The 23,494-nt window shown below is 43.1% G+C and overlaps 2 protein-coding genes across 2 annotated transcripts in view; both read left to right on the forward strand.

Moving 5' to 3' along the window:
* Positions 1-4,066, forward strand: part of COL23A1 (collagen type XXIII alpha 1 chain) — a gene marked incomplete at both ends in the record, with an annotated part of 151,066 nt that extends 147,000 nt beyond the window's left edge. The window contains 3 exon segments of the mRNA XM_079542266.1: positions 87-173; positions 1,592-1,669; positions 4,019-4,066. Of these exon segments, the coding sequence (XP_079398392.1) occupies positions 87-173; positions 1,592-1,669; positions 4,019-4,066 (213 nt within the window).
* Positions 4,067-13,317: 9,251 nt separating this feature from the next.
* On the forward strand, positions 13,318-20,222 carry PHYKPL (5-phosphohydroxy-L-lysine phospho-lyase; the record flags this gene model as incomplete). Its single annotated transcript, XM_079542610.1, has 12 exons — positions 13,318-13,376; positions 14,853-14,971; positions 15,814-15,973; positions 16,551-16,625; positions 17,378-17,465; positions 17,554-17,670; positions 17,803-17,885; positions 18,175-18,400; positions 18,658-18,812; positions 19,349-19,438; positions 19,646-19,776; positions 20,170-20,222. The coding sequence occupies 12 exons, from the start codon at positions 13,318-13,320 to the stop codon at positions 20,220-20,222; spliced, it is 1,356 nt and encodes a 451-aa protein (XP_079398736.1).
* Between the last annotated feature and the right edge of the window lie 3,272 nt (positions 20,223-23,494).

Consider the following 23,494-nt stretch of genomic DNA (forward strand, 5'->3'; position numbering starts at 1 on the left):
AGTAACTGTGCAAAGTAAAAACAAGGTGTGTTTCCCCTGCCAGCCACCCCTCTGTTCCTGATACTATTTTCCTTTTGCAACAACAGGGCGAGCGAGGGATACCAGGGAGAAAAGGAGCCAAAGGGCAGAAGGGGGAACCTGGCCCTCCCGGACTGGACCAACCCTGCCCTGTGGTACGTCTTCTGTTTTGCTCATCTGAAGCGTGTGTTGCAAGGACTGAAAGGGGTTGCAGCTTTGCAGCCCGGGGAAGGGAGGGAGGATTTGGTAGATCTTTAGTTTGCAGTAAATCAGAGCAGATGGTTATTGTTTTCTCACTTTTCTTAATGGTTTGTTTTATCTGCACTGCTGGAAGTTCAGTGCTCGCTTTAAGGGCTCCTCACTGGCCAGATGGGAACAAGCCACAGCAGTAAAAATAAAGAATCTTTGTGTAGCGATCTTCTTATTGCAGTCAGGAACAATGGGCTTCAGTAACGCTCTTCAGGAGATAGCGTGCCCTGGTGAAGCTGCCTGCCTAGATTTTGAGTACATTTGCAATTGGGGAGTAACTGTGCAGCGGATGGGAGGCAATTTGAAAGCCAGGTCAGCTCTTTATCCCATCATCTCCCCAAACTGAGCAGGGACCATGCTGACTCTAGCTCTCCCGCGTGGGGAAGTAGGTTGGTGTTGATAGCATGTTAATACAGCCAAGGCTGTGTGATGTATGAGCCCCAAGGCTGCCAAAAAGTGCCTCTGGGATCAGAGACCTCCCGTGTTTCTCAGGCTGAGATAGCAGCTAGCAGCTCAGATCTGTCCTTTCTCAGACACATCTTGGGCCGCCGTTGTGCTGCATGTACACAAACAGCCTTTCCAGAAAACCTGCCTTGATGTTCAGGTCTGAGGAAGCTGGGATTCTCCAGGATGTTTCAAACCTTTTATACGGCTCAGAAAAAAATTCACCCTGGTTGTTTGGCCTGGTAAAATGTACCTCCTTTTACTTTACTGCTGTTCGTTTAATGACTGAAACCAGAGATAGCCATTCCTTAAAATGCTGTGCGGTTTTAGGATGAAAGAATAATTTGTGTCTACTATTGAGGCTGCCCAAATGTGACTGTTACATCATAGTTCAGCTGCACTTAACTAGTAGTGCCAGCTCTGCTTTAACTCTCCAAAAACACATTGCTTGTCCAAATGCGTGGCTTTCTCACCTCGCCAGCACAGCTACAGCCATCAAAGCTGTCGCGGAACTCCACCGTACCAGCGAAAATATCCTTCATTCATTGTGCTTTATTTTGCTTGGAGATTGAACGTGAGCTACAAATATTTTGTTTTTGATGGATCACCTTTCCTTTCTCAACATGCTGGATGATTTAACCCTCATCTTTTTCAAATGAGAATCTCTGCTTTGAGTACAGAAGATATTTCCCAGATGACAGTCTGTGTGTCTGTGAGCTCCCCACCATAAAACAACTCTGTTGATTTGCTGTGTCATCAGAAATGGATGCGCAAAGTTCTGAGCCCATTCTTTCTCCTTTCTGCTCAGGCACTGATGTCTGTTCAAGTAACTCCCATGTCCTTTATCGTTCTCAACAAGCAGTTATTTTTTCTTAAACAGGGAGATCGTAGTATTACAGGCAGCAATGGGGACCCAGGTCTGCCAGGCCTGGATGGGGTGAGCGTGCCCTGCCCGCTGGTACAGTACCTGCTCTTCCCTTTCTTGCATGGTTTGTGTGTGTCCTGCTGTGGCCAAGCCCCTTCCTAAGGCATGAATCCCATCAAGGAGAGAAGGAATGCAAAACAGCAGGAACGAGACGCTTCACTTTGACACTCAGAGAAGGACACCACTGGGTTGTGCCTTTTTCCTACTGCCTTTAAACAAGGAGGGCAGGCCATGGGAGATCGCACAGGGGGCTGTTTGACTCTCTTCAGCAGTGGATCCTAAAACTCAGTTGTTTCTCTGGGTACCTGTGGCCCAGTTCGGCTCCCCTTGTGGTACCAGCTGGGTGCTGAGCTGCCCCACTGAACAGCCCTAGGTGCTGTGACTGGAGGTCGTGGGCCCTTTGGGCATTAAAAGGGCATTTGCTGCATCAGTTCTGCACTGTGGAGCTCAGGTTGAAATCCTCTGATTAGGCAGAGAGGTTCAAGCTCTGCTCGCTGATCCAGAGGGTTCTGCTTGACTAGCTAAAAGAGGTCATTGTTTTATTTTCATTTTTTTAACCATAGAAAATGCTGCATGTTAGATGATTTGCAGTTGTCTTCAGAGAAACAAAAGGGCAGTAAGCTCTTTTTCAAAAAGTTAAATTGCTTTCATATGTGTCAAAGAAACCAATTATTAGCAGCAGGCCTGCTTCAGCTCTTCAGATTTACTCCCCAGAGATGTTATATTTGCTAAGCATGTCCCATCCTAACTGTACAGAATACACAAAGTCAAGCTATAGAGCAGGCACCGTAGGGGCAGAAGGGGATTTCTTCTACAGTTGATTACAGTGACCAGTTAATGCAGCAGATGCGCTTTTTCCTGCCTGTGTATGACGGGTTAATTGTCATTAGTTGTCATTAGCTGTTGCACGCTGCCTTGGGAGGTTGTCCTCCTCCTCCCCCCCATTGTAGTCATGGGGGCTACTGGGTTCTCGGTGATTCTGTTCAGTTCTGGGGTGTGAGCCTCAGCTGAGGTTTGTGAAGCACTTTGTGAGCTGACCAGTTGTTCTGGAATCATTCAAGTGAAGCGTGGTAGAAACGTGGAGCTTGATGATGGCCAAAATGAATATTTTGAGTGTGCATAAGGAAAAAAGCCTGGGGAAATCAGCCTTGTGACCATCGGTGTGTTGGGATGTGCTCTGACAGACCAGGTCAGGACGTCTCCAGGTGCCAGAACCACTCTGCATGTTGTCCCTGTTACCCTTCACCCCCTGACCACGCCAATAAATGTCAAGGATCAAAATGCTGGCTTGCTGTCAGCAGAAAACTGTATGTGCTTCCAACTACTGTAATGTTATAGGAAAGTCTGAAAATAACTGGACCTGTCACACTAGGAGTAGCTGGAAAGGGTAACCTTACATCACTACATCTCTTTTATTGGGCATAGGCTATTTTACATATAAAATCAATACAGAATACAAAAAATGTGATGACTGACATTTACAGTAAAAAATGTAAAAATGCATTTTGACCTCTATTTGCACTAGCAGTTTTCTCCACTGCAAACACGTCTTCGTGGCTTCCAACCCCTAGTTAACTTGGAGATGGTTCTGAGGGAAGGGTCGGTGCATGTGTGCTCCCTGTAGCTCTACATGCAGCAATTCATGCAATCAGAGATCCAAGAGCCTTAAAAAATCCAGCATCAGAAAAGGCTGAAATAGCTGAAGTCAGCTATGTCTGCTAACGTAGCTTGAAAAGTTGATCATAAAAAGTCCATTCCTCTGCTGAGGGCTCCTTCCTTGTCAGTGTTTTCCTCCCGGTAAGTAAGCTCTTCCGGCTTTCTCATTTCTGTATACTTCATGCATCTCCATCAGAAAAAGACAAGTCTTTTCACTCCCTTTACACAGCCCACAACCTATCCGATTTCAGTCAGTTCAGCAATTCGAGATTTCTTAAGGAAACTAAGCACTGCAGGACCAAATTGAACACAGAATATCATGAAAAGATATATTAACCCCAACTCAAGAAGCGCATATGAACAAAAGATACATTTCCACATCATGCTTTCCACAAATAGGTCTGATCACAAAAACGCTACTTTTTAAAGCAGATTCTGAATTAATTGAGGTTCCAGATTTTTATGAGTTGACTTTTGTTGCAAGGAAGTGTCAACTTTTTTTATCCTGGAGCGTATTTGATTTTGTGCTGTGCACAGACCACACTGCCTGTGTATGTACTGTTGTGTATGTACTGTTGTGCATATACAGTAAGTTGGTTCTGCATGCTCACTGTCTCTTACCGCACTGCTGACGTTTTTATTGTTTCAGGACTGAGCTTTGGGTTTTTGGTTCTGACACTTAAACTGCCGTCAACAGAAATGAAATCCATATATTCTATTTTGCAGGGACCAGACGGACTGCCAGTAGCAGGATGTTGGCACAAGGTACAGTGAGAGTAATGCCAATACCTCCTCGCGTGGGCCCTGAGCAGCTGTTAGGTGCCGTGCTCCAGCAGTGGGCTGTGTGCCTGCCCAGCAGCGCTGTGCCTTGTGAGAGCAGTGCCCTGCCTGCCTCCATGCCCTGCTCCCCATAGCACACACTGCTTTCTGCACAGCTGCAGGGAACGCCACGCCAAAACCTTGCTGAGGCTGAAAAAGCCACCAATTAACAGCAAGCACGTTACTAACTGGTTGCAAACCCTCAGTTAGGACATAAGCATGCCCTTAGCGTGTAAGGTTTTAATTCGGTGCCAAATCATTTGGACATGCTTTTAATATGATAAGGAATCTGACCGTCAATCTTGATATTAACAAGATTAGTAATGGAGCGTTTCTCTTTGATTAAAATGTTTGTCTGTGTGTTCTTTTGCAGTGATCTCTAAGCATGAAGCACAGTGTGTAAATAATGTGATATATTTTGATCTTTTTGATTTTTGTATAAAAAAAGGAAGAAAACAGCCCTTCAACAGTAATATATTGACCTTTTTTTATACTGGATTCTGTCATTTATGGACTCTGAATATACTGTAAAGCTCTCACACCCATAAGATACGCATGATAACATCAAGATGTGATAAAGGTACCAATGACACTTGCTGGGAATGACCAGAACTCACTGCTAATGCTGCTGTGTGAACTAACAGCACTGAGACAGCGCGTTGCCCTGTGTGCCTTACCAGCTCCCTGTCCTAACCTGGCTCTCAACTCTATTTGCATTGCACGTGTGTACTCAAAGAGTGAAAAAAACTGGCAGAAAAAAAAGAAAAAGAGGATGCAGCCCTAAGGATGGAAGAAGCTGCTGTATGCCATCTGGTCAAACAAAAGGACTTCAAACCTGCAGAGGAAACAAGGCCAAGCTCCCTTTGTTGCTGCCTGCTGTCGTTGTGATGGAAATAGCAAATCGTTGGAAAACCTGGACTGCCTGTGGATGTTTTGGCTACTATCAGATAACCTTTGATCTCAAGAGGAAGCACCTCTGGGTCCTGTTCTGTGGTCTGCAGCTGAAGATGTGCCAGCTCTTTGTAAAAGCAGAACTCAAATTCTTTAAGAAACCTCAACTGCAAAATTTCAAAACAAAAACACAGCAATGCTTTCAGAACAGACAGTTGTGGGGCAGGGAGGGACTCTGCTGAAGTCTTCCATTAAGCAACAGAGTGTATACTGTTGCTATTGGGGTTCCAAAACTTGGAGTTCGGAGTATTTGTCTTGGTCTGTAGGATTCACTTGCATTTTATTTCCTTGTGTTTGTGTGGTTTGATTGTGATCTGTGTAGCTCTGCACACTCCTCTTGTCCTCCTGTCAGTGCTTTTTTTTGGTCTCTTTTCTTTAACTTATCTCAGGCACATCCATGCAGAGCAAGGTAATGAATCGAAGGATGATTAGGATTTCTATTACATATTGCATTAATGAGAGAAATTTAAAAAGGAAAGAATTGCAAACATCTTATGAGTAACATTTCTTAAGATCTTGGAAAAGCAGGGATTGTGCAGAAAAAAGCTATGAAAAATTATTTTGCAGGAAACACAATGGCTTACAGCCGAGTCTGTTCAGCTCACAATGAAGATCAAGAGGCAGATTCCTTTACAAGGAGGAGATACTTTATAGCAGTAAGTTCTTGAACTGAACAGAGAAAGATGTTCGAAGATGCATCCAATGGCTGAAGTGGAAGCTATGCAAAATCACATAAAACAAGCCATGGCTTTTTATTGGTGAGCCTGGCTAATCCTAACCAGAGTGGTGATGGAATGAATCCCCGTGGCTTTAACGCCTTTCTCATTTCACAGATGGTTTCGGGAGGAAATACCTTAGCCCAATAGAAGTTGCTAGGCTCTGTGTAGGAGGCTCAAGTGAAATTAAGGGCCTGATTTTTGTGCTGACAAGCCAGTTGATACAAGGAGTCATTTTTGGTGCACTGAGTAGATTTGAACCTGTGAGGAGGTTCCTTTGCATCTCAGGGCAGCTGGTGCTGCAGGACCGCTGGGAGGACATGTGGCTGATGGCTCCAGGGGGAACGTGCCCTGCACAGCTCCATCCTAGTGTAAGTAATGCTAGCCCTGGTGGTGTGAATAGCAGCAGCAATGTGCTTGGTGCTCTGCACAGACAGGGTGAGGTTTCTGATGTCTGGTGACTGTGTCCTAGCTGTTCTTGGGCTTATCCTTTCAGTCAGGTGGGAGCATTTGTCATCTGTTAAACGCTGAATTGGACATTGGCTTGGTCAGTGTGGACACACAAGATTTACAGACATAGGCAGTAATCTGTTGTCTAGCTTTGTTCACTGCCTAGGGCCTACACCTACACGCTGCTTGCTTTGTGGCTATATTTCACATCTTTACCAATTAGTTACTGACCACATTTTCGGTCACTGTACAAATCAAATCAATTCAGATCAACTAACAAATCAAGAAACAAGAATTATGTAACTCAAACAGCAATGAAAATGCATTTTATTTACTTCCATTTTATGACGTTAGCTATTACTTTTGGTGTGAGGGTTTTTAAAGGCGAAAGGAGCTGCTGAAAGAGCTCCCACTGGCTTTTAATGCTTTTGAAAAACCCCTTTGCTGTCCCAAATTAAAGCTAATGCTTCTGTGGAAGGTCGAAGGCAAATCTCTCATTGATGTCACTGGGAAGATCTGTCATTGTTCCCTTAATGTACAGTTGCTCTTCCCATCTCCCCCAGTCATCTCCAAACTAAAGCAGTTCACTACTCCAAACCACACTGTGGGCTTCTACTCGGTATCCTGCAGATGTCCTGTTCATGGAACCTCTATCGATATCAATGAGAGTTCAGTCCCCAGAATGACTGCAGAAAGCACAAGAATCTGGAAGTGTCCACAAACAATCTACAATGCAGATAGAAAAGTCTTGTTTTACATATGCTGGCAAAAACTAAACAGCTTTCTATCTAGCTCCTACTCAAAGAAGTTTGATATCACTGAAGCTACAAGACAAGCTAACCTCCAAAGCTTATGAAATTATATTAAAATTTATATTTTCTCTGAGGAAATACCCCCGAAGTCCTATTATCTTCAGGTAAACAAGTCAGTATTCCGTCTTCAACTTGTGGAATATCCAGTGCTTGTAGGCATCAACTGTGACCACTGCCAGGCCTGCAAAACATTGATACAGAATACCAGAACAGTGCTTTACCTATTGCTCTAACCGCTGTGCATGGCCGCCTTCCCCCTCCCAACACAGAGCCTGGTGCCACAGAACCCACGCCATTTGCTCTCAGCAGAGCAGGAGAGCTATTTTTAAAGCCACTGAACTTCTTCACAGGGGTTTTTCCTCCCCATCCCCTCGTAATGTTCCCGTGCCAGCCCAGGAGGAAGGCTGGAAGCAGCATCCTAGCACAGGGCTGTGGCTGATCCATACCCATCAGTGCTGCCACCTCGGCTGACAGACACCGCAGAGGTAATGTTTGAAAATCCCCAGGTTAAGGCCCTCTGCTGGGTTTGTGCTGCACGCCGAATATGGTGCATCCTGCACGTACAAAGCAGGTCCACCTATGCACAAGCAGCAAGTCTGGTGTGCTCAGGATGCATCAGATATACTGCGTGTGTCTAGACCAGCAGCCTGTGCAAAGCAGCTTCTCTGGTCTGCTATTGCTTGCATTTCCATGGGAAGTGCTGGCAGGGGCAAGTCCTGCAATATGTGGCACCTATCCTCACCAGCTTTGAGGAACTAACCAGTAGGGGGTTAGTCACAGGTCTGCTGGTCCCAGGCAGTCCCAACCATCACCAAAGCAGCTGAAACCTGGGGCAAGCAGAGCTTCAGGGCACAGGGCACAGGGCATGGCACAGATCTCCAGGCACAAATACTGCCAGGGGCTGCAGTTGTAACCTGTATTCCTCGTCCTTCCTGGTCCTGCACAGGGACCGCTGTGCTTATCCTGTGCATTCTGAGCTCAGTGTTTCTCGTCCATCGTGCAGCACAAACTCAAAAACCATATTAGAGTAACTGTTCTTTTGCACTGACTGCACAGTCTAAGAGGAAATGTATTTAGATCCATGTGCTTCCCATGCACACACATTTAGGGGAGGTTGTTAAACGAAGAGTTGTTTCAGGGCGGTCATGATCTTATTGGGAAGAGTTAAAAAAGGATGTGCTTTGCTCAGCAGATTCATGCCAGATCAGTTGATTATTTTCTCTTACCATATGAAAATGTTTACGTAGGTCTTTTTAGAACACGGAATATGCAAACAGCTCACAAAGATGAATTTTACTTTTAGGCAGTGTTAGTGGTCTCAGTCCAAACTCAGGAATGATCTCAGCTGCTCACAGAGCACAGTGCATTTCTCCCCCAGGAATTCTCCCTTTTTTCTGGCTTGAGAGAAGGTAAGAAATTTTTACAGGAAATCCAAAATGCAGCTGAGTGCTGCCACTAGATGTCAGTAGCAATAAAGATGATTGACGCGATGAAATGTAGGTCAGTGTGACTGAGCAATTGATTTATCTCAATCAGTGCAGTGGCTGGTGTGTGAGCTTTGTGGATTCGTCGGTGAACAAATATTTGGGTTAAAACGCTTAAAGTTCTTTGTCTTGGGGGAAATTAAGCCAAGCCAAACTCGCGTTTATCCCCGTTTTCTAGTTTACAGAACATTTAGTGGTCCGATGTAACTGACTTTAGAAGTGTGGTGATTCCTATTAGGCCCAGATAATGCTGTCTGCCTGCTCCCAGGAACAGGACAAGCAGCTGTGAGGTCTGTCTGTGCTCCAGGAACGGTGTTGCTGTGAGTGTGGCCAAGTGCCCAGAGCTCAGCTGTGTCTGCATTTTGGCGGTCAAAAATGCCCCTGTTTGTAGGTCCGGTCTGGTGCCAGGAGTGTGCTGGCAGCTCCAGCAGTGCCCTTGTCGTGGTGTGAGCCTGAGCGGAGGGGCAGGGGGGGTTAATTAGAGTTCTGCAGCTGATCTAATTGCAGGCTGGGCCAGTTAGTTCACCAGTATTATTTCTCTGGGCTGTGAAACAGGTGGTAGATAAAATCCAGTCTGACTCCAAACTGAAACTGTTTCCAAGACCCAATGCGCTGGATTTTAGCTTAAGAAGAAAAAAGAAAAAAAAAAAACCAAAAAGGCCATATACTTGGTTTTATTGTCACGGGGAAGGCTTGGTTGTATACTCTGCTTCTAATTCTTGCTGTATATATAATGGCAATGAGTTTCTTTTCATACAGATTTTTCTCCTGCATATTTTAAAATAGGAATGTTTCTTATAATGATAACAGACTTCCTAATGTGTTTTCTTTTTTAGAAAACCTAAAGTACTTAACTGAGTTGTTTTTTTTTAATCTTCTGTCATTTCCTACATTCTGCGTTTGAAATTAACAAGCCAGCAAAATGTACCTGAGGTTTCAGTGGCTCAAAGCAGCTTATGCAATGATAAAATGTATTCCATGGACAATGACCCGGGATGCTAGGCTGGCGTTTCTGATGGTTATAGTTACCCAGTGCCCAGGAAGCATGTTTCTTTATGAGCTTTCATGTAGGACAGCCTGTCTGCTGGTCTGGGGGCCAGAATGAAAGAATTCAGCCAGCTGTAACACCTAACTTAATTACAATGCTAAAATGCCAGAAAAATCTCAGATTTACTGTAGTGGTAAGCAGCCATCCTTGCTCTCAATGTATGCGTCCTGTGAATACACCATAAAGGCATGTGGGAGCATGGCTTTCCTGGGCATTGAATGCTGATTTCATGCTGCCCTCTAGAGGCCATCTTTTTTGAACAGAAACAAATTCGGCGCTATAATGGGAAACCATCCCTACCCCAGAAATGACAGCCCTGCTCCATAACTGGCTGCATACATAGGCACAGACACACCTTTGCCAGCTGAGGTTCGAATCAATCACCGCAAAGCAGGAGTGCTTAGACAGAAACTTTCATATGTTTCCCAATTCTTGTATTTCCTCTTGGGAAACACAGTCGTTTTCTTTTTAATCCAATTGTTGCCCAGATAATTTGAAGCGTTATGCAAATAAAAGGACGTTGCCAGCCAAGTTTCCATTCTAAACTTTTAGGCTGAAAGCTCTGAATTACTTTCCTTACAGACAATAGATTTGTATGAATATATGCAAAAATATTAGTAACAATTCCATGATTAAAAATAAAGTGTCCCCAGGCTGCTTTTCTTGAATTAATACTGTATGTAAGTGGCTGAACCAGGATAGGTTTGGGTCCGACCTACGCCAGCACAGCCAGGCACAGATTTGGTCCCACCATCCTCAGGGTGCAGGAAAGGCCCTGTACTGTACTTGGCCTCACTGCAGGCCCTCAGGTTGACTCATCATGTACTTGTTGGTGTGTTTGGTTGTATAGCCAGGCTTAACCAGGTAGACTGTAAAGTGAGATGAAGTATTTCGATAAGATTTGAAGAGGCCTAAGATACTTCAGTGAGACAATCAATGTGGCATACACTGAGCTCAGCAATCTTACAGAACAGCGTTTAGGCTTGTTCATAACAGCTGGGGGAGAAAAAAAATAACGTACTGAAGCAAACCAGTGAGTATATAGTTTGTACCTGTGAACTTAACACTGCTTCTCATGTTCTCGAGTGAACCACTGCAGCTTTCCCATGCTTTCATTCATCAGATGGCACACCAGAAAGGCCTGACTGTTGCGTAAGCTGCAGCTAAAGCAAGTGCTGAAAACCTGACACTTGGAAATGAATGGGAGACGGCCTTGATAGACCTTAGGACTCTATACTGCTGCAGAGGGCTTGGGGGAAAACTGCAGGGGAGCTGGGAAACATGAGTTTTCAATGCATAAGAAGTGGCATTATTGACAGCAGAGCAGAATAAGAAATACGTTAACATTTGCGGTTTTCCTATGTCTTAGCACAATTAATCCCGGTTCGCTAAGCTGTGGTAGGAGTCCTCAGTTGCTGTTTCATGGAACAGACACAGTGAACTTGTGTGTCTGTGTGTGGCTTCTTATGTAACGTGGCTGTTAATGAAGATTAAAATGGAAATGTCCCAAGTATCTGAAGTACAGTTCTGTGTACCCAGGAACGTGTGGGTTTTTATGTTCTTTTGAATTGTACATTTAATTTGTAAAAGTGCATTTTACATGAGTTTATGAAGGGGGTGCTTTTCAAATCTGCTTCTCTGCTATGAAATAAAAGCAGGACCTGGTTTTGCAGGTACCCACTGAATTTCCAAAATAGGCAGAAGAGATGGTAAGTTGCCATTAGTTAGAAAAGGAGCTGGAGTCCTGTTGTGTTTGCTGGGCAGTTTCATACATGGAATGCCACGGTATAGGCAATTTCATAACAGAGCAACTCCTGCATTGCTATTTAGCGTTCTTCTTTGGTATCTTAGTGAAAACAAAATGCTCAATATGACAAATATTCAACCAGTCAGAACTGAAAGCCACCAGCTCTGCCACGTTACGTTGCTTTGGACATACAGATCTTTTAACATTGGTCTGTCCTCTAGCATTTAGGTGCCATTTCTGAAATGATACAAGTAGAGAAACTGTAGCTGCTGGTATGAAAACCTAACTGAAAATCTGATTTATTTATAACGCAATTGAGAGAAATGTATGCAATATGAGTTTTATCTGTACCCGTTTGAAATTATGCTGATAAGGCTTAATCCTCTCCCAAGTTATGCAAACCTTATTTACGGGAATGGCTGCATTGCTTCAGGGCAGCTGTTGGAGCTGCCAGGGCTGTGTGCAGTACACGTGTCCATGCTAAGCACCCTGAGCAGTAGTTTGTGTGGCTGTATTTACGTGGTATCGTATGCAAAGCTGAGGAAGCCTCTGTAAAATGTACCATTTTTAAAATATATATATATATACATATAAATATTAAAAAAAAAAAAAAAAAGTGAGTAACATTTCTATTTGCAACAGTTGTAATTTTTAATTGTGTATGCTATGAAGAGTGTTCTATTTACTCACTGCTTTGGGGAACAACTGTTTTAAAAATGAAGGCATTAATTGACAGTATTTCGTATCCATTGTTTTAACATGTTAAAATGGTTATTAATTAGTCCTGCAGTATGTATTTCTAGCTTAAAGCTGCAATGAACAGCACATCAGCTCGAGACCTCCAAAAACATTTCCTTGTGCTTTCTGTAATAAAAGCAAAGACTTGGTGTTTAGAAATGGTCTCTCTGTACAGGTTGCTTTTACAGTTGTGTGAATATGTACAATGAACTCTGCATTTGTAACCAAGAATAAGCAAACTGTAAATGTTCCGGTTGTTATTATAAATAGCTGCAAAGTATCTTAACCAGACAAGAGTTCAAATAAAGATTAATGGCCATTATTCATATTTCTTCCACCGTCTTTCAGTTCATTTCAGCAGTTCAGAATTGACTTATGCAACATCTGAGTTTTACCACTGAAGCTCAGTTAGTTCTAAATCTATGGCAATTTGGTTTGGGATTCCCTGTATTAACACAAAACTTAAACTGCTCCTGTCTTTACCAAGTAACTGCAACTGAAAATAATTCTGGTCTGCTGGGTATGTAGTCAAATGGTCTGAGTCCTCTCAGTTGTTGTCAGTTTAAAACAAATGAATACAAATACATACTTGAAAAGAAAAAATAGAAATCTGGTATCTTTTAGAGTGGAGCATGCCGACGGCTCTGCTGGGGATACAGCACCTACAGCAGTGGAGTGCCAGACATGTGTCCCTTCTGGTTCTTATCTCTGTGTTTTTCTTTAGGGAATTCCATCCCAACATGACCAGGACCATCTCCTCTCACCTGAGGGCAGCGCTTGGCTTTTATCCCACCCGCTGCCTCTGGGGCAGCTGCAGGGGAGCAGACACAGGAGCTCAACCATGCAAGAGGTTTGTTTCACTTTTGCTTAAGGAGCGTGGCGTGTTAATCACAGCAGCTCTAACCCCTAAGCTACCCTCACAAACCACTCTGAGCCTCGTGTGCTGCTGCCAGCACCGAGCGCTGGTAGAACCTCCCAGAGCGAACAGGACCCGCGGGGTGAAGTCACCACTCCCGCTCCCAGAGGAGCCCAGCCCAGCAGACGGAGGGCAGGCCGGGGCACGGGTGAGTTACGCCGCTCCCCTCGGTGCTGCCGAGGGCGGGCTCGGGAGCGGGCGGGGCCGGGGCCGCAGCATCGCCTTGCGGCACGGAGCGCAGTGCCGGCCGGCGGCCCGCAGGGGGAGCGGCGGCGGGGCGGGCGGGCGGGATGCCGCCCTAAGCGGGCTCCTCCCGCCTGGGCCGGGCCGCGGACACGGCGGCCATGAGGCGAGCGCAGCGCTCTCGCCAGGAGACGCTGTCCTTACGGCGGCGGATCATCGGGTAAGTGCCGGCAGCGTCCGTACCGAGAGCGGGGCGCAGAGCGGGGCTGCGAGCGCGGCGCTCCGGGGCTGCGAGCGCTCCCTGCTCTGAATTGCAACTTCGGAAGAAAGACGGTGCTGAGAGCGAGCAGAGCCTGGGCTTTACCCGTATAATTAGCGTTTAAGGAAGGTTATGAAACAAGGCATCGAGAGCCCTCAAAACACGGATGGCACGGCGCGGCTGTTGGAGCTCAGAACTGCTTACAAAGCGATCTTTGGCCGCTTGGCTCTGAGCGAGCAAACCACGCGGCTGCCGAGCGGCTCCTGGTGCTGCTGACACAGAGCCCACCTGTCCGAGCTGAAAACGTCAGAATTAACACACTAGAACTAAGCGCAAGACTCATCTCCAGGCTTTCAATGACTCGCTTTGTTCCAAACGATTTTAAAAATTCTTGGTTCTGGAGAATGCTACCAGGAACGGCAGCAAGAGCATTTCTGTCTGACCGCAGGAATGTTACATATTTGGAAAGGAAGGCTACCTCCATCCATACAGCCTCGTGCCGACAGAAAGCAGGCTGGGGTCAGTGCTGCAACCAGATCTGTGCTGGCCGCGCTGAGCCGAAGATACCGCCCTGTGCACTGCATCCTGTTGTAACTCATTTGCTCTGTTCCTGGGGATCCAGCCCAGCCTCATTACTGCTTTCCTAGCACAGGCTGAACTGTCAGCGTGATTTTACTGACAAACCTGTTCTGACATCCTACTGCCAGTGCATACGGACGGTGTAGGATTCCTGTAGGGGACGGACAGTGAACTACTGTCTTATTTTAACCAACTCTTTTAATTAATTGATATTTCTCAGTATACAGTGTTATGTCCCTTCTGCTTTTCTAAGCAATGCTTATTAAATGAGATATTACAGGTTGGCACTGTCCTTCAGTATCAATGATATTCTGCAGCTCTCCTTTGGCAGATACGTTGCCCAGACTTTTAAATAAATTACTATTTATAAATTACTTTTAAATAAATTACTCAAGGCTTTTGTTAGCGTTAGTGAAGCTCTGTACAGATGTAAGAATCAGCTGCGCTGTGCCTTCAGCAAGAATACCAGGAGTATAATAAAAGTGATTAATGAGAGACAGGCACAAATAGTTTAAGAAACAGGGAGGGCAGCCAGCACAGACACCAAGGAACTGTAGTTTCAGATGAAACTTCAGAACCAAGTCCTGTCTGTGTGCTGTGGTTGGGGATTGCCAGTGAAGGATTTTTTGTTCAGGGATGGGGTTTTGTGCCTGCAAGCCTAACGAAACTTGGCTATCGAGTCAGAGCACAGACTGTTCTTTTCTCCATCCTAAGCTGTGCTTTTAGGGGCCAAGAGGATGATGGCATGTGCTGCTGCACGGGGGAGTTGTCTTTCTCTTTATTAACTACACTGAGAATATTACTAGATGACTGGGGGACTTCACTAAGGCTTATTTTGCTTTCTGATGCTTTACACAGCTCTTCTTGCAGACTGTTTTATCCTAATGATCCGCTGAAGATTGTAAAGGCAAGAGGCCAGTACATGTATGATGAGAACGGAAGACAATACCTTGACTGCATAAACAACGTTGCTCATGGTAAGTTCAAGTTCTATTGTTCAATACCGTGTTTTACTAAGCAGAGCAAGAACAATCAGTACTCTTTACCACTGTTCCATGGTGTGGGGGGAAGTGGTTGTTTAATTGGAGAAGCTGAATAAACTTTTACTGAGCCTATAGTTTGAGAAACTTCTGCTCATGTTTGGATTGCTGCATCAACGTGGTGCTTTCCAGACTTGCTTCCTGTTCTACCTTCACAGAAAAGTTCCTATCTAAACTTCACAGAGCTCTGTGCGAGAAAATTCAGGTCAAGGATCTGACTGTAAAACTAACAGAGGACAGTTTGTTGTACTCACAGATGTCACTAAGGGTGCTACTGAAGGACCACAGCCCGGTGTGGTGCAGTATTGGTGTTTTATGAAGTAGCTGTTTCTTACGGTACTCAAAATTGCTGGTCAGGACTGACAGTCATACCATATATTACTGTCAATATGTAATGACGATATATATTGACAATATATAATTATTTGATGGTAAAACTTATCTGTAAATATAGCTATTCAAATGTCTAAATTCAAAGTATAAAATTAGATGCTGTTTGTTTCAGTATATCGACTTGCAGTATTTAACCACCAGCCTTGAAATACAACAACCAATCTAAACCTTTCTGAACAATGGAAGTTTTCCAGGAGAGCTTTCAAAGCATACCAGTGTTGTCCTATGCTGATAACACCATTAATGCCTAACTGATCAAATACGAACAACACTGACAGTAGCTCTGTACTGCTAGGAGAAACATAAGCACAAAGGCATTATGTGCCTGCTAAAAGACACCGTGCATAACAAAGAACTCTCAAACCTTTCTCTCCCCTCTCTCTCAGTTGGACATTGTCACCCTGATGTAGTAAAAGCAGCCCACGAGCAAAACCAATTGCTAAATACAAATTCTCGTTATCTTCATGACAACTTGACTGATTATGCAGAGAGACTTTCAGAAAAACTGCCTGAGAAGTTGTGCACCTTTTATTTCTTGAATTCTGGGTAAGTCAGCTATATCAGAATCGCTCCTGTTTTTGCCCTGGTTGTGTACAGACAAGTACAGCAGCCAGCTGCATGCTCTGGAGTGATGACTATATTAAAAAAAAATATGAAAGGAATTGAAGATGTTTGATTATGAAGAAACTGTGATCATTTAGAATATCAGTAGATCTCAAGTTTGTACTCACCAAGCTCTCTGTCAGAAAACTGAGCTAGTGCTTTATTTGTACAGCTTTTTATTCTAAGGCCTTGGACTACATTAACATAAAGGTTTACTGTATTTGTTTCTGGTCTGACATGTTTTCAAAATTCAGTGTTACAATGCACATTTCTACTTATGGCAGGCTCCTGTATTCCCAAGCAACCTATGCATTAAAATAAAAAGGAAACTGCTTCCATGTAGTGTCTGCAATCCAGCTTTTTAAGGATGGATTCTACTCTTTTAAGCAGTTCTACCTAATGAGTGCAGAGCATTGCTGATTACTCAGGGCTCTGACAGTACCTTGCATCTAGTTCTGTGTTCTCTGCAAGTTTCAAACCTCGGGTATCTGCAATTAAACACCAGTTTTTTCAATTACAGATCTGAGGCTAATGATCTTGCCCTAAGACTGGCACGACAGTTTACAAAGCATGAGGACGTCATAGTTCTAGACCAGTAAGTATGTTGGCAATTTTATCTACTGTAAGTTACAAGGCTCAGTTTATATCTGTGGTCCGAGCAATTGTTACTGTAGGAACAAGGTAGCGAAGAAGTTGAGAAAATTTTCCTCTGCTCAGTATTTGTGAAACCACTCCTAAAGTACTGACTGCATTCAGCTGGGGCTCTCCAGCACAGGACAGGCTTTGCCATGCTGAAACAAAGCCAGCACTTTGCTGTCATTTACAGGAGGGGAAACTCTAGATTTGAGGTTTCAAAAACTTGAGTTTGTTTATTCTTAGAAGGCACACACACACACACACAAAAACCCCACAAAGCCAGGTCTGAAGCTGCACAGTGACAGGAAAAAGGGACAGCAGAGAGACGGAGAAACCTGAAGAATTCTGATCAGACAGGAAAATGGTCTTCTGCCATAAAGGTGGGCAAATATTAGAGCAGGATGTCCAGAGAAACTGAAAATTCCATTGTTGGAGGATATTCAGAAGCAGGCCAGAAACATCGACTCCTGCAGTCTTTTAATGCTATCTGTGACTTACACTGTTGTAATTCTACTTGCTGGCTCTGGAAAACCAGTGCTAAGGATTGCTGTCTGCCTACATCCCTTAGAAATCCTACAGCTGTTCTCACTAGTAAGTGTATTCCTACCAGGTGATGTAACTCATCTACTCTCTAGATGTCAGTACTGTTAAGCCTAAAGAACTTGTGATAATGAGGAAATTACTATTTAGCTCTGCTGATTGTTTTTTAAGTGCTTACCATGGACATCTGACATCCCTGATTGACATAAGCCCATATAAATTCAGAAATCTAGAAGGACAGAAGGAATGGGTCCACGTGGTATGTACTTCAGCCTGTAACGACTGATTAAATTAAATGAAGACATATTTATGATTTACCGAACACAGAATGCTGTTCCTTTGCATAGGCTCCTGTTCCAGACACATACAGGGGACTATACAGAGAGGACCATGAAGATCCAGCAACAGCCTATGCTAATGAAGTAGAAAATATTATTAAGCAAGCACATAAGAAAGGCAGAAAGGTAAGAAGTGATTTCTTTGACCTTTTGTCTTGCATAAGAGATCAGTACAGGTGCTTGTCAACGCTGACTGTTCACACAGCTTCCACACACATCTCTGTTGTGTTCAGTCATTACGCAGTCCATATGTTTCAGATTGCAGCGTTTTTTGCTGAATCTCTGCCAAGCGTCGGTGGTCAAATCATCCCACCAGAAGGCTACTTCCACAAAGTTGCAGAGTAAGTAGTCAGGCATTCATTATGTTCACTTGCAAAACATAAAATCTGTCCTACGTACAGATGACAGGAGAATTTCTGTCTCCTGTGGCATATAGCTTTAGATGCATAGGAAAGATGAATGCTTTTACATTAGATAATCCTAGTGGGGCCATGGCCTCTTTTTAAACATTGGTATAGAAGTTTTCCTTCACAAAGTTTGTTTTCAACAAGTTCGCAAATTATTCTGTATGTTGCAAAACAGAAAATACGTTTACTCCCTTCCTAACATATAATCGCTGTTATGTTACAGGCATGTGCACAAGGCAGGAGGTGTATTTGTTGCTGATGAAATTCAGGTTGGCTTTGGCAGGGTTGGCAAGCACTTTTGGGCATTCCAGCTTCAGGGAGAAGAGTTTATACCTGACATAGTCACTATGGGGAAACCCATAGGTAATGGGCACCCTATTGCCTGCGTAGCAACAACGAAAGAAATCGCAGAAGCATTTGCAGCCACAGGAGTCGAGTATTTCAACACAGTAAGTAAAAACTGACCACAGTTTGTTTTGTTTTTTGTTTTGTTTTTTAAAAACAGGAGTCAGTACTAAAATGAGAACCATGGCGTTTGTTTTCAATTAATCTTCATCCCCCACACACTTACTGCTTATATTAATTGCATCTTTCTGGTACCTGACTTTCTAATTACTGACTATCAGACATAAATCTTAGTGTGCTCATGTTATCACTGAGGCTGTGCTTTCATTGACAAGACTGCACGTTTCTTTCCTGAACTCAGTTTGGAGGAAACCCTGTTTCATGTGCCATTGGATTAGCTGTTCTGGATGTGATAGAGAAGGAACAGCTTCAGGTTCACGCCACAGAAGTTGGCAACTTCTTGATGAAGCTACTCGTGGAGCAAAAAATCAAGCACCCCATCATTGGTGATGTCAGGTATCAATGCCTTATTTACATTTTTAGCTGCTTTTTGTTTGGTTTGTTTAGTTTAACATCACCAAGTTTAAGAAAACTGTATTTCTATGAAACTGTTCAGAGCTGGGGCATTAGCAAAAAGAAAACCAAAAACCAGCAGCCTACTGTCCATTGGATTAAACCATACTTGAGCTAATCAAAAGTCTGATAAATTTTGCTACTCTAGGCCAGTATAACACTTCTGATCTATCAGTTGTCAAGACAGAAGTTTAAACAAAAGTAGTTTAGTGCACAAAGAACACAATTTGTAAGTGTTACAGAATACTCAGAATGACAGCACAGGACAAGCCCATACCATACTACCATATTTCTGCAAGATTGCTATACTTTTTTTTTTTTTTTTTTTTTTTTTTTTTTTTTTTTTTTAACAGTAGCCAACAACCATCCCCAATTCTCAGACTTTTGTGAGACCAAACCTTAACTGTATCTCTCGCTCCTTTAGTTCACTTGCACTTCCTTCTTGTGACACAGACTGACTATTTACATTTCTTTCCAAGAGGTTCTGGCCTATTCATTGGAGTGGACTTAATTAAAGATCAAGCAAAAAGGACCCCAGCCACAGAAGAAGCAGAGTATTTAATAACAAGGTTTGTGCCACAATCACGTGGCTTTTCAGTGTGCTAGACAAACATACAGTTTCAAAGCAGCCTGCCATTCATTAGCTGCTGAAGTACAGCAAATTAGCACCAGTCAGCACTGAAAAGCATTGTCTGGACAGTCACCATTAGGATGTTTTTGAAGTTTTCTGAACTATGTGCAGAAGGTGAAAATAATTCTGTCACCACTCTTCCCAGGCTTAAGGAAGAATATATTCTACTGAGTACAGATGGGCCAGGAAGAAATGTACTTAAATTCAAGCCCCCAATGTGTTTCGCTATGGAGGATGCAAAATTTGTAGTGGACACCATTGACAAGCTTTTAACAGGTAATACAGGTGAAAAAAAATGCCTTATAGCAGTCACTGTTGGACTGAGCAGCTGAACCTGCTTTTCAGAAGTCCTGAAACAAAGCCAAAATGACAGACACTAAACACATAGGAAGATCAATCACTGAGAGTTTAGCCTTCACTTCCAAACAATCCACGTTCTCTAGCAGAACTTTTTACTCCAAGGATGCATGTACACCTTTTTTGCTCTGGCAGAGGGTAGTGTTCACTTACAGCAACTGTCAAAGCTAACCAAATTTCATTGGTGAGAGGCATCTTCTAGATGCATTTGATGCTTTTTGTACAACTCATGCACATTCAGTGTTAAACAGATTAGTCGAAAACTTTGTGTCAACTCCAGGTTTGTGAAATTGTTGCTTGGTGTCCTTCCAGATATGGAAAAAGAACATCTGAACCAGGAGAAAACATCCATTGGCTCAACCTAAGCAGGTATTTATCTATATTCACTCTTTATATTACTGTTTAGAAGTTGATGTTTCTAAACATGCTTCACAGGCACTGACCCTGGCAGTAGAGCAGGACTAAGTTTTCTCAGTTGCTTTTACTTGAAATTAGTTCAGAGCTCTTTGGCAGTCTAGAAGCACGCACTACACTTGGCTGCATCTGGAATTCACTGCCATTCCTTCTATTGGTCTGATACTTCTACTGTAACACTGTTATGAAGTCATTTGTTTTCAAGCTAGGTCGAACATATCTCAGAAATGCCTCATGCTGTCACAGCTCTTGTGCCAGCTGCTCTTTAGCCTCCAGCAGAAGCAGCTGTAGCTTCATACAGTGCCTGGTTACAGTCAGATGGATCAGACCTCTCAGCAAGTCTTCCTCTAACTGCCCCTAAGAACATGTGCTCCAAAACTGTACCTCTTGCATGCCATTATTTGGGAACCTCCATTTAATCTCGTAGGGATAGTACTGTTTATAGCCCTTCATAAAACTACTGCAGCCCCTGCTTTATTTGAATCACACAATCATTTCAAGCTTGTGGCTGCTGCTTCATGAGTTAAGCATCAGCTTACCCCTCTGCCTACCAGGTTTGGGGCGCTATAAGACAAATACCTGTTAAGTCTTCCTAACTCTGAGATCTGTTGAGGTCTTTCTGTAGCTTGCAGAACACATCAAGCTACTTTAACACCTTGATAACAACACTTGGAGACGCCTGGTACTTCCTTAAACCAACTCCCTACCAGAAGACAACTGAATGTGTCTTTAACCAAGTACCAGTAAAGTTTTGGATACGGGGCTATGAATGTAATCACTTGGCCTCAAGCGCCATGCTGTGGCCCTAAGCTAAGGAAATGCAAGTTTCTGGTTCAGAGCAATAGCAGTATAGCAGGCACAAGAAAAGTGTGTTAATATTTTATTTAGCAAGTTAATAAAAAAGACATACAACTGTTAGTACTATGGATTCTTGAGAACAGAGGGATGACTCACAGAATCAGTTTAACTTAGACACCTAATAACTTAATATGCTTATCTGCAAATCTAAAATAAGCAAAAAAATGCTCCTCTACAGAAAAGCAAGAATGCAAAAAAGCCTCTCACTAAGTACAGTACAACACTTACATTGCATGTAAGTGAAAACGAGGCAATGAAATAGATTTTGCTTTATGATACTTTGTAAGAAAAACATAACATTATTTTCTTTCCATAGGTTTCAAACATGTTTCAAGACCAACTAAGAAAAGTTACTCTACTGTGATAATGTACATTTAATCCTCATGTTAGTATGTCTTAGACCAGATAAGTTAACCTTTGATTTTGTTATTTTCAGTTATCTTATTATTAAGTGAAAGCTTTAGGAGAAATAAATATTCAACTGTGGCAGATGTGGGATTGGCTTTTATTTAACAGAGTATCTAAAACTGGTTTTAAAGCAACATCTTTCTAGTAGCTACTATAGACTATGTTTTCCAAACTCCTGCTCTTTCAGGTCATGCCTGTTTAAAAATTAAGAGGAGCCAACTGGCTTTTTTTTTTTTTGTTATCTGCTGCTACCAGTGGTAACTCCATTCCTGGAAATGCTTTTCTCAGGCTCCTCTGATCAGTTTCAGGAAGCAGTTTCAAGCTGACGAGTTCCTAGTTAACACTTTAATCAACAAGCTCCCAATGAGCAGATGAAGTAAAGAGCTTCATCTCATGAGGAACAGACAGCTCAAAGTCACAGCTCCCACAGCTGTTGTTAGGAAATACTGTCCTCAAGAAATATCTGAGTACAGTTAGTAAATGAACAGTATGTCACAGCCATTTCAGAAACAACTCTGTGTACAAGCCCTTGCTTTCACCTGACAGTAAGATTTTCTTTGCATCACACACCTTTCATGCAAGAAAGGGAAAGCAAGCTCTTCATATAAGTGCTAGTAACCCATTTCTGCCTGAGGCCACATCACCTGTAAAGAATCATAGAATCATTAAGGTTGGAAAAGACCTCTAAGATCATCTAGTCCAACCACTGAAATGAAGCATTACTTGAGGATCTTCTTCCAAAGGGAACCAGCAACAGGTTGATAAGATATTGCTAACAAACTAGACAGAAATACAGCAGCAGTATGGTTCTGGCATAACACTGTCCAAATCCCCTTTCAGTGGGCAAGCCACCTGCTAGAAAGGTATTCTAACCCTTAATTCAAAAGAAAAACAAGTAAAAAGATGCAACAGAATAGAGCACTTCACTTGCCAATCTTCAAGAGTAATCCGTCCAAATATTACTTGTTTCAACTGTTTATAGTTTTTTTCAAGTTGGGCACTTTGTTACACACATCAACTATAAAGCTCATGTGCCCACTGCCCAACTAAAGATCTGCTTCACTCTTTTCTATATTCAAGAGCGCAGCTTAAAAGTCTGTAAGACTTGTCTGAGGTTAACTTTATGGTTTTTAATTTCAAGGACAGCCAGCAGGGAGCAGCACGTTGTCATTCCTGTAGGAATTGCTGCTTCCCTCATGGAAAAAAAGTAGTAAAAATCACTATTAACATGGTTTTCTCCTTTCGTAGTTACTTGATTTGGTTCCACTGCTGGTTTGTTGGATCAAATTGTGTGTTAAAAGTTAAAACTTTTGAAGTAAAAAAAAAAAAAAAAAAAAAAAAAAAAAACCAAACAGATTAACAAAGATTAGAAATTTACTTTGTGCAGCAGTACTTGCTACTTGGAATATTTTTTAAGTTCAAGACAGGGACTACTCTGCAACCAGACAAGCAAATCACACAGTATTTCTTAGAAACTGTGGTAAGCTAATCAATAGAAAGGAAAGAGTATCTGTAGAAAAATAGTTGTATTATTAGATGCACCTTCCTTGTTTTTCCTCCCACAGCTTCAGGTGGAAGTTCTTTACTATGTTTTTGATACACAGTAAGAGTGCAGAAAGTGAAGCTTTGCATTCCTAATTTGATGTCTGTCTAACCTGTCTTTCAAGACATATGTACATACTGTTAAGAACTTTAGAAACCTCTGACTCAAGAGGCTGAAACATGAAGGAAGACCAGCTAGCTTCTTGCATACCTCTTAAGCCTCCTCCTGCAAGGCTGTCTTGCCTGCCAAACCCTACCTGAAACCTAAGCCTTTGGCTCCACCCACAAGAGCCTTCCACTGCAGGCATTACTGCAGTTAGTACAACTGCCTCTGTACCTGTCTAGAACTTGAGCCACCAGCGCAGCCCCAACAGCTGGGATCTCCGCCCAGGCTCTCTTCCATAGCCTCTAGGCA

The sequence above is a fragment of the Tetrao urogallus genome (genome assembly GCF_951394365.1).
Source record: "Tetrao urogallus genome assembly, chromosome: 14".
In the NCBI taxonomy this organism is placed as follows: Eukaryota; Metazoa; Chordata; class Aves; order Galliformes; family Phasianidae; genus Tetrao; species Tetrao urogallus.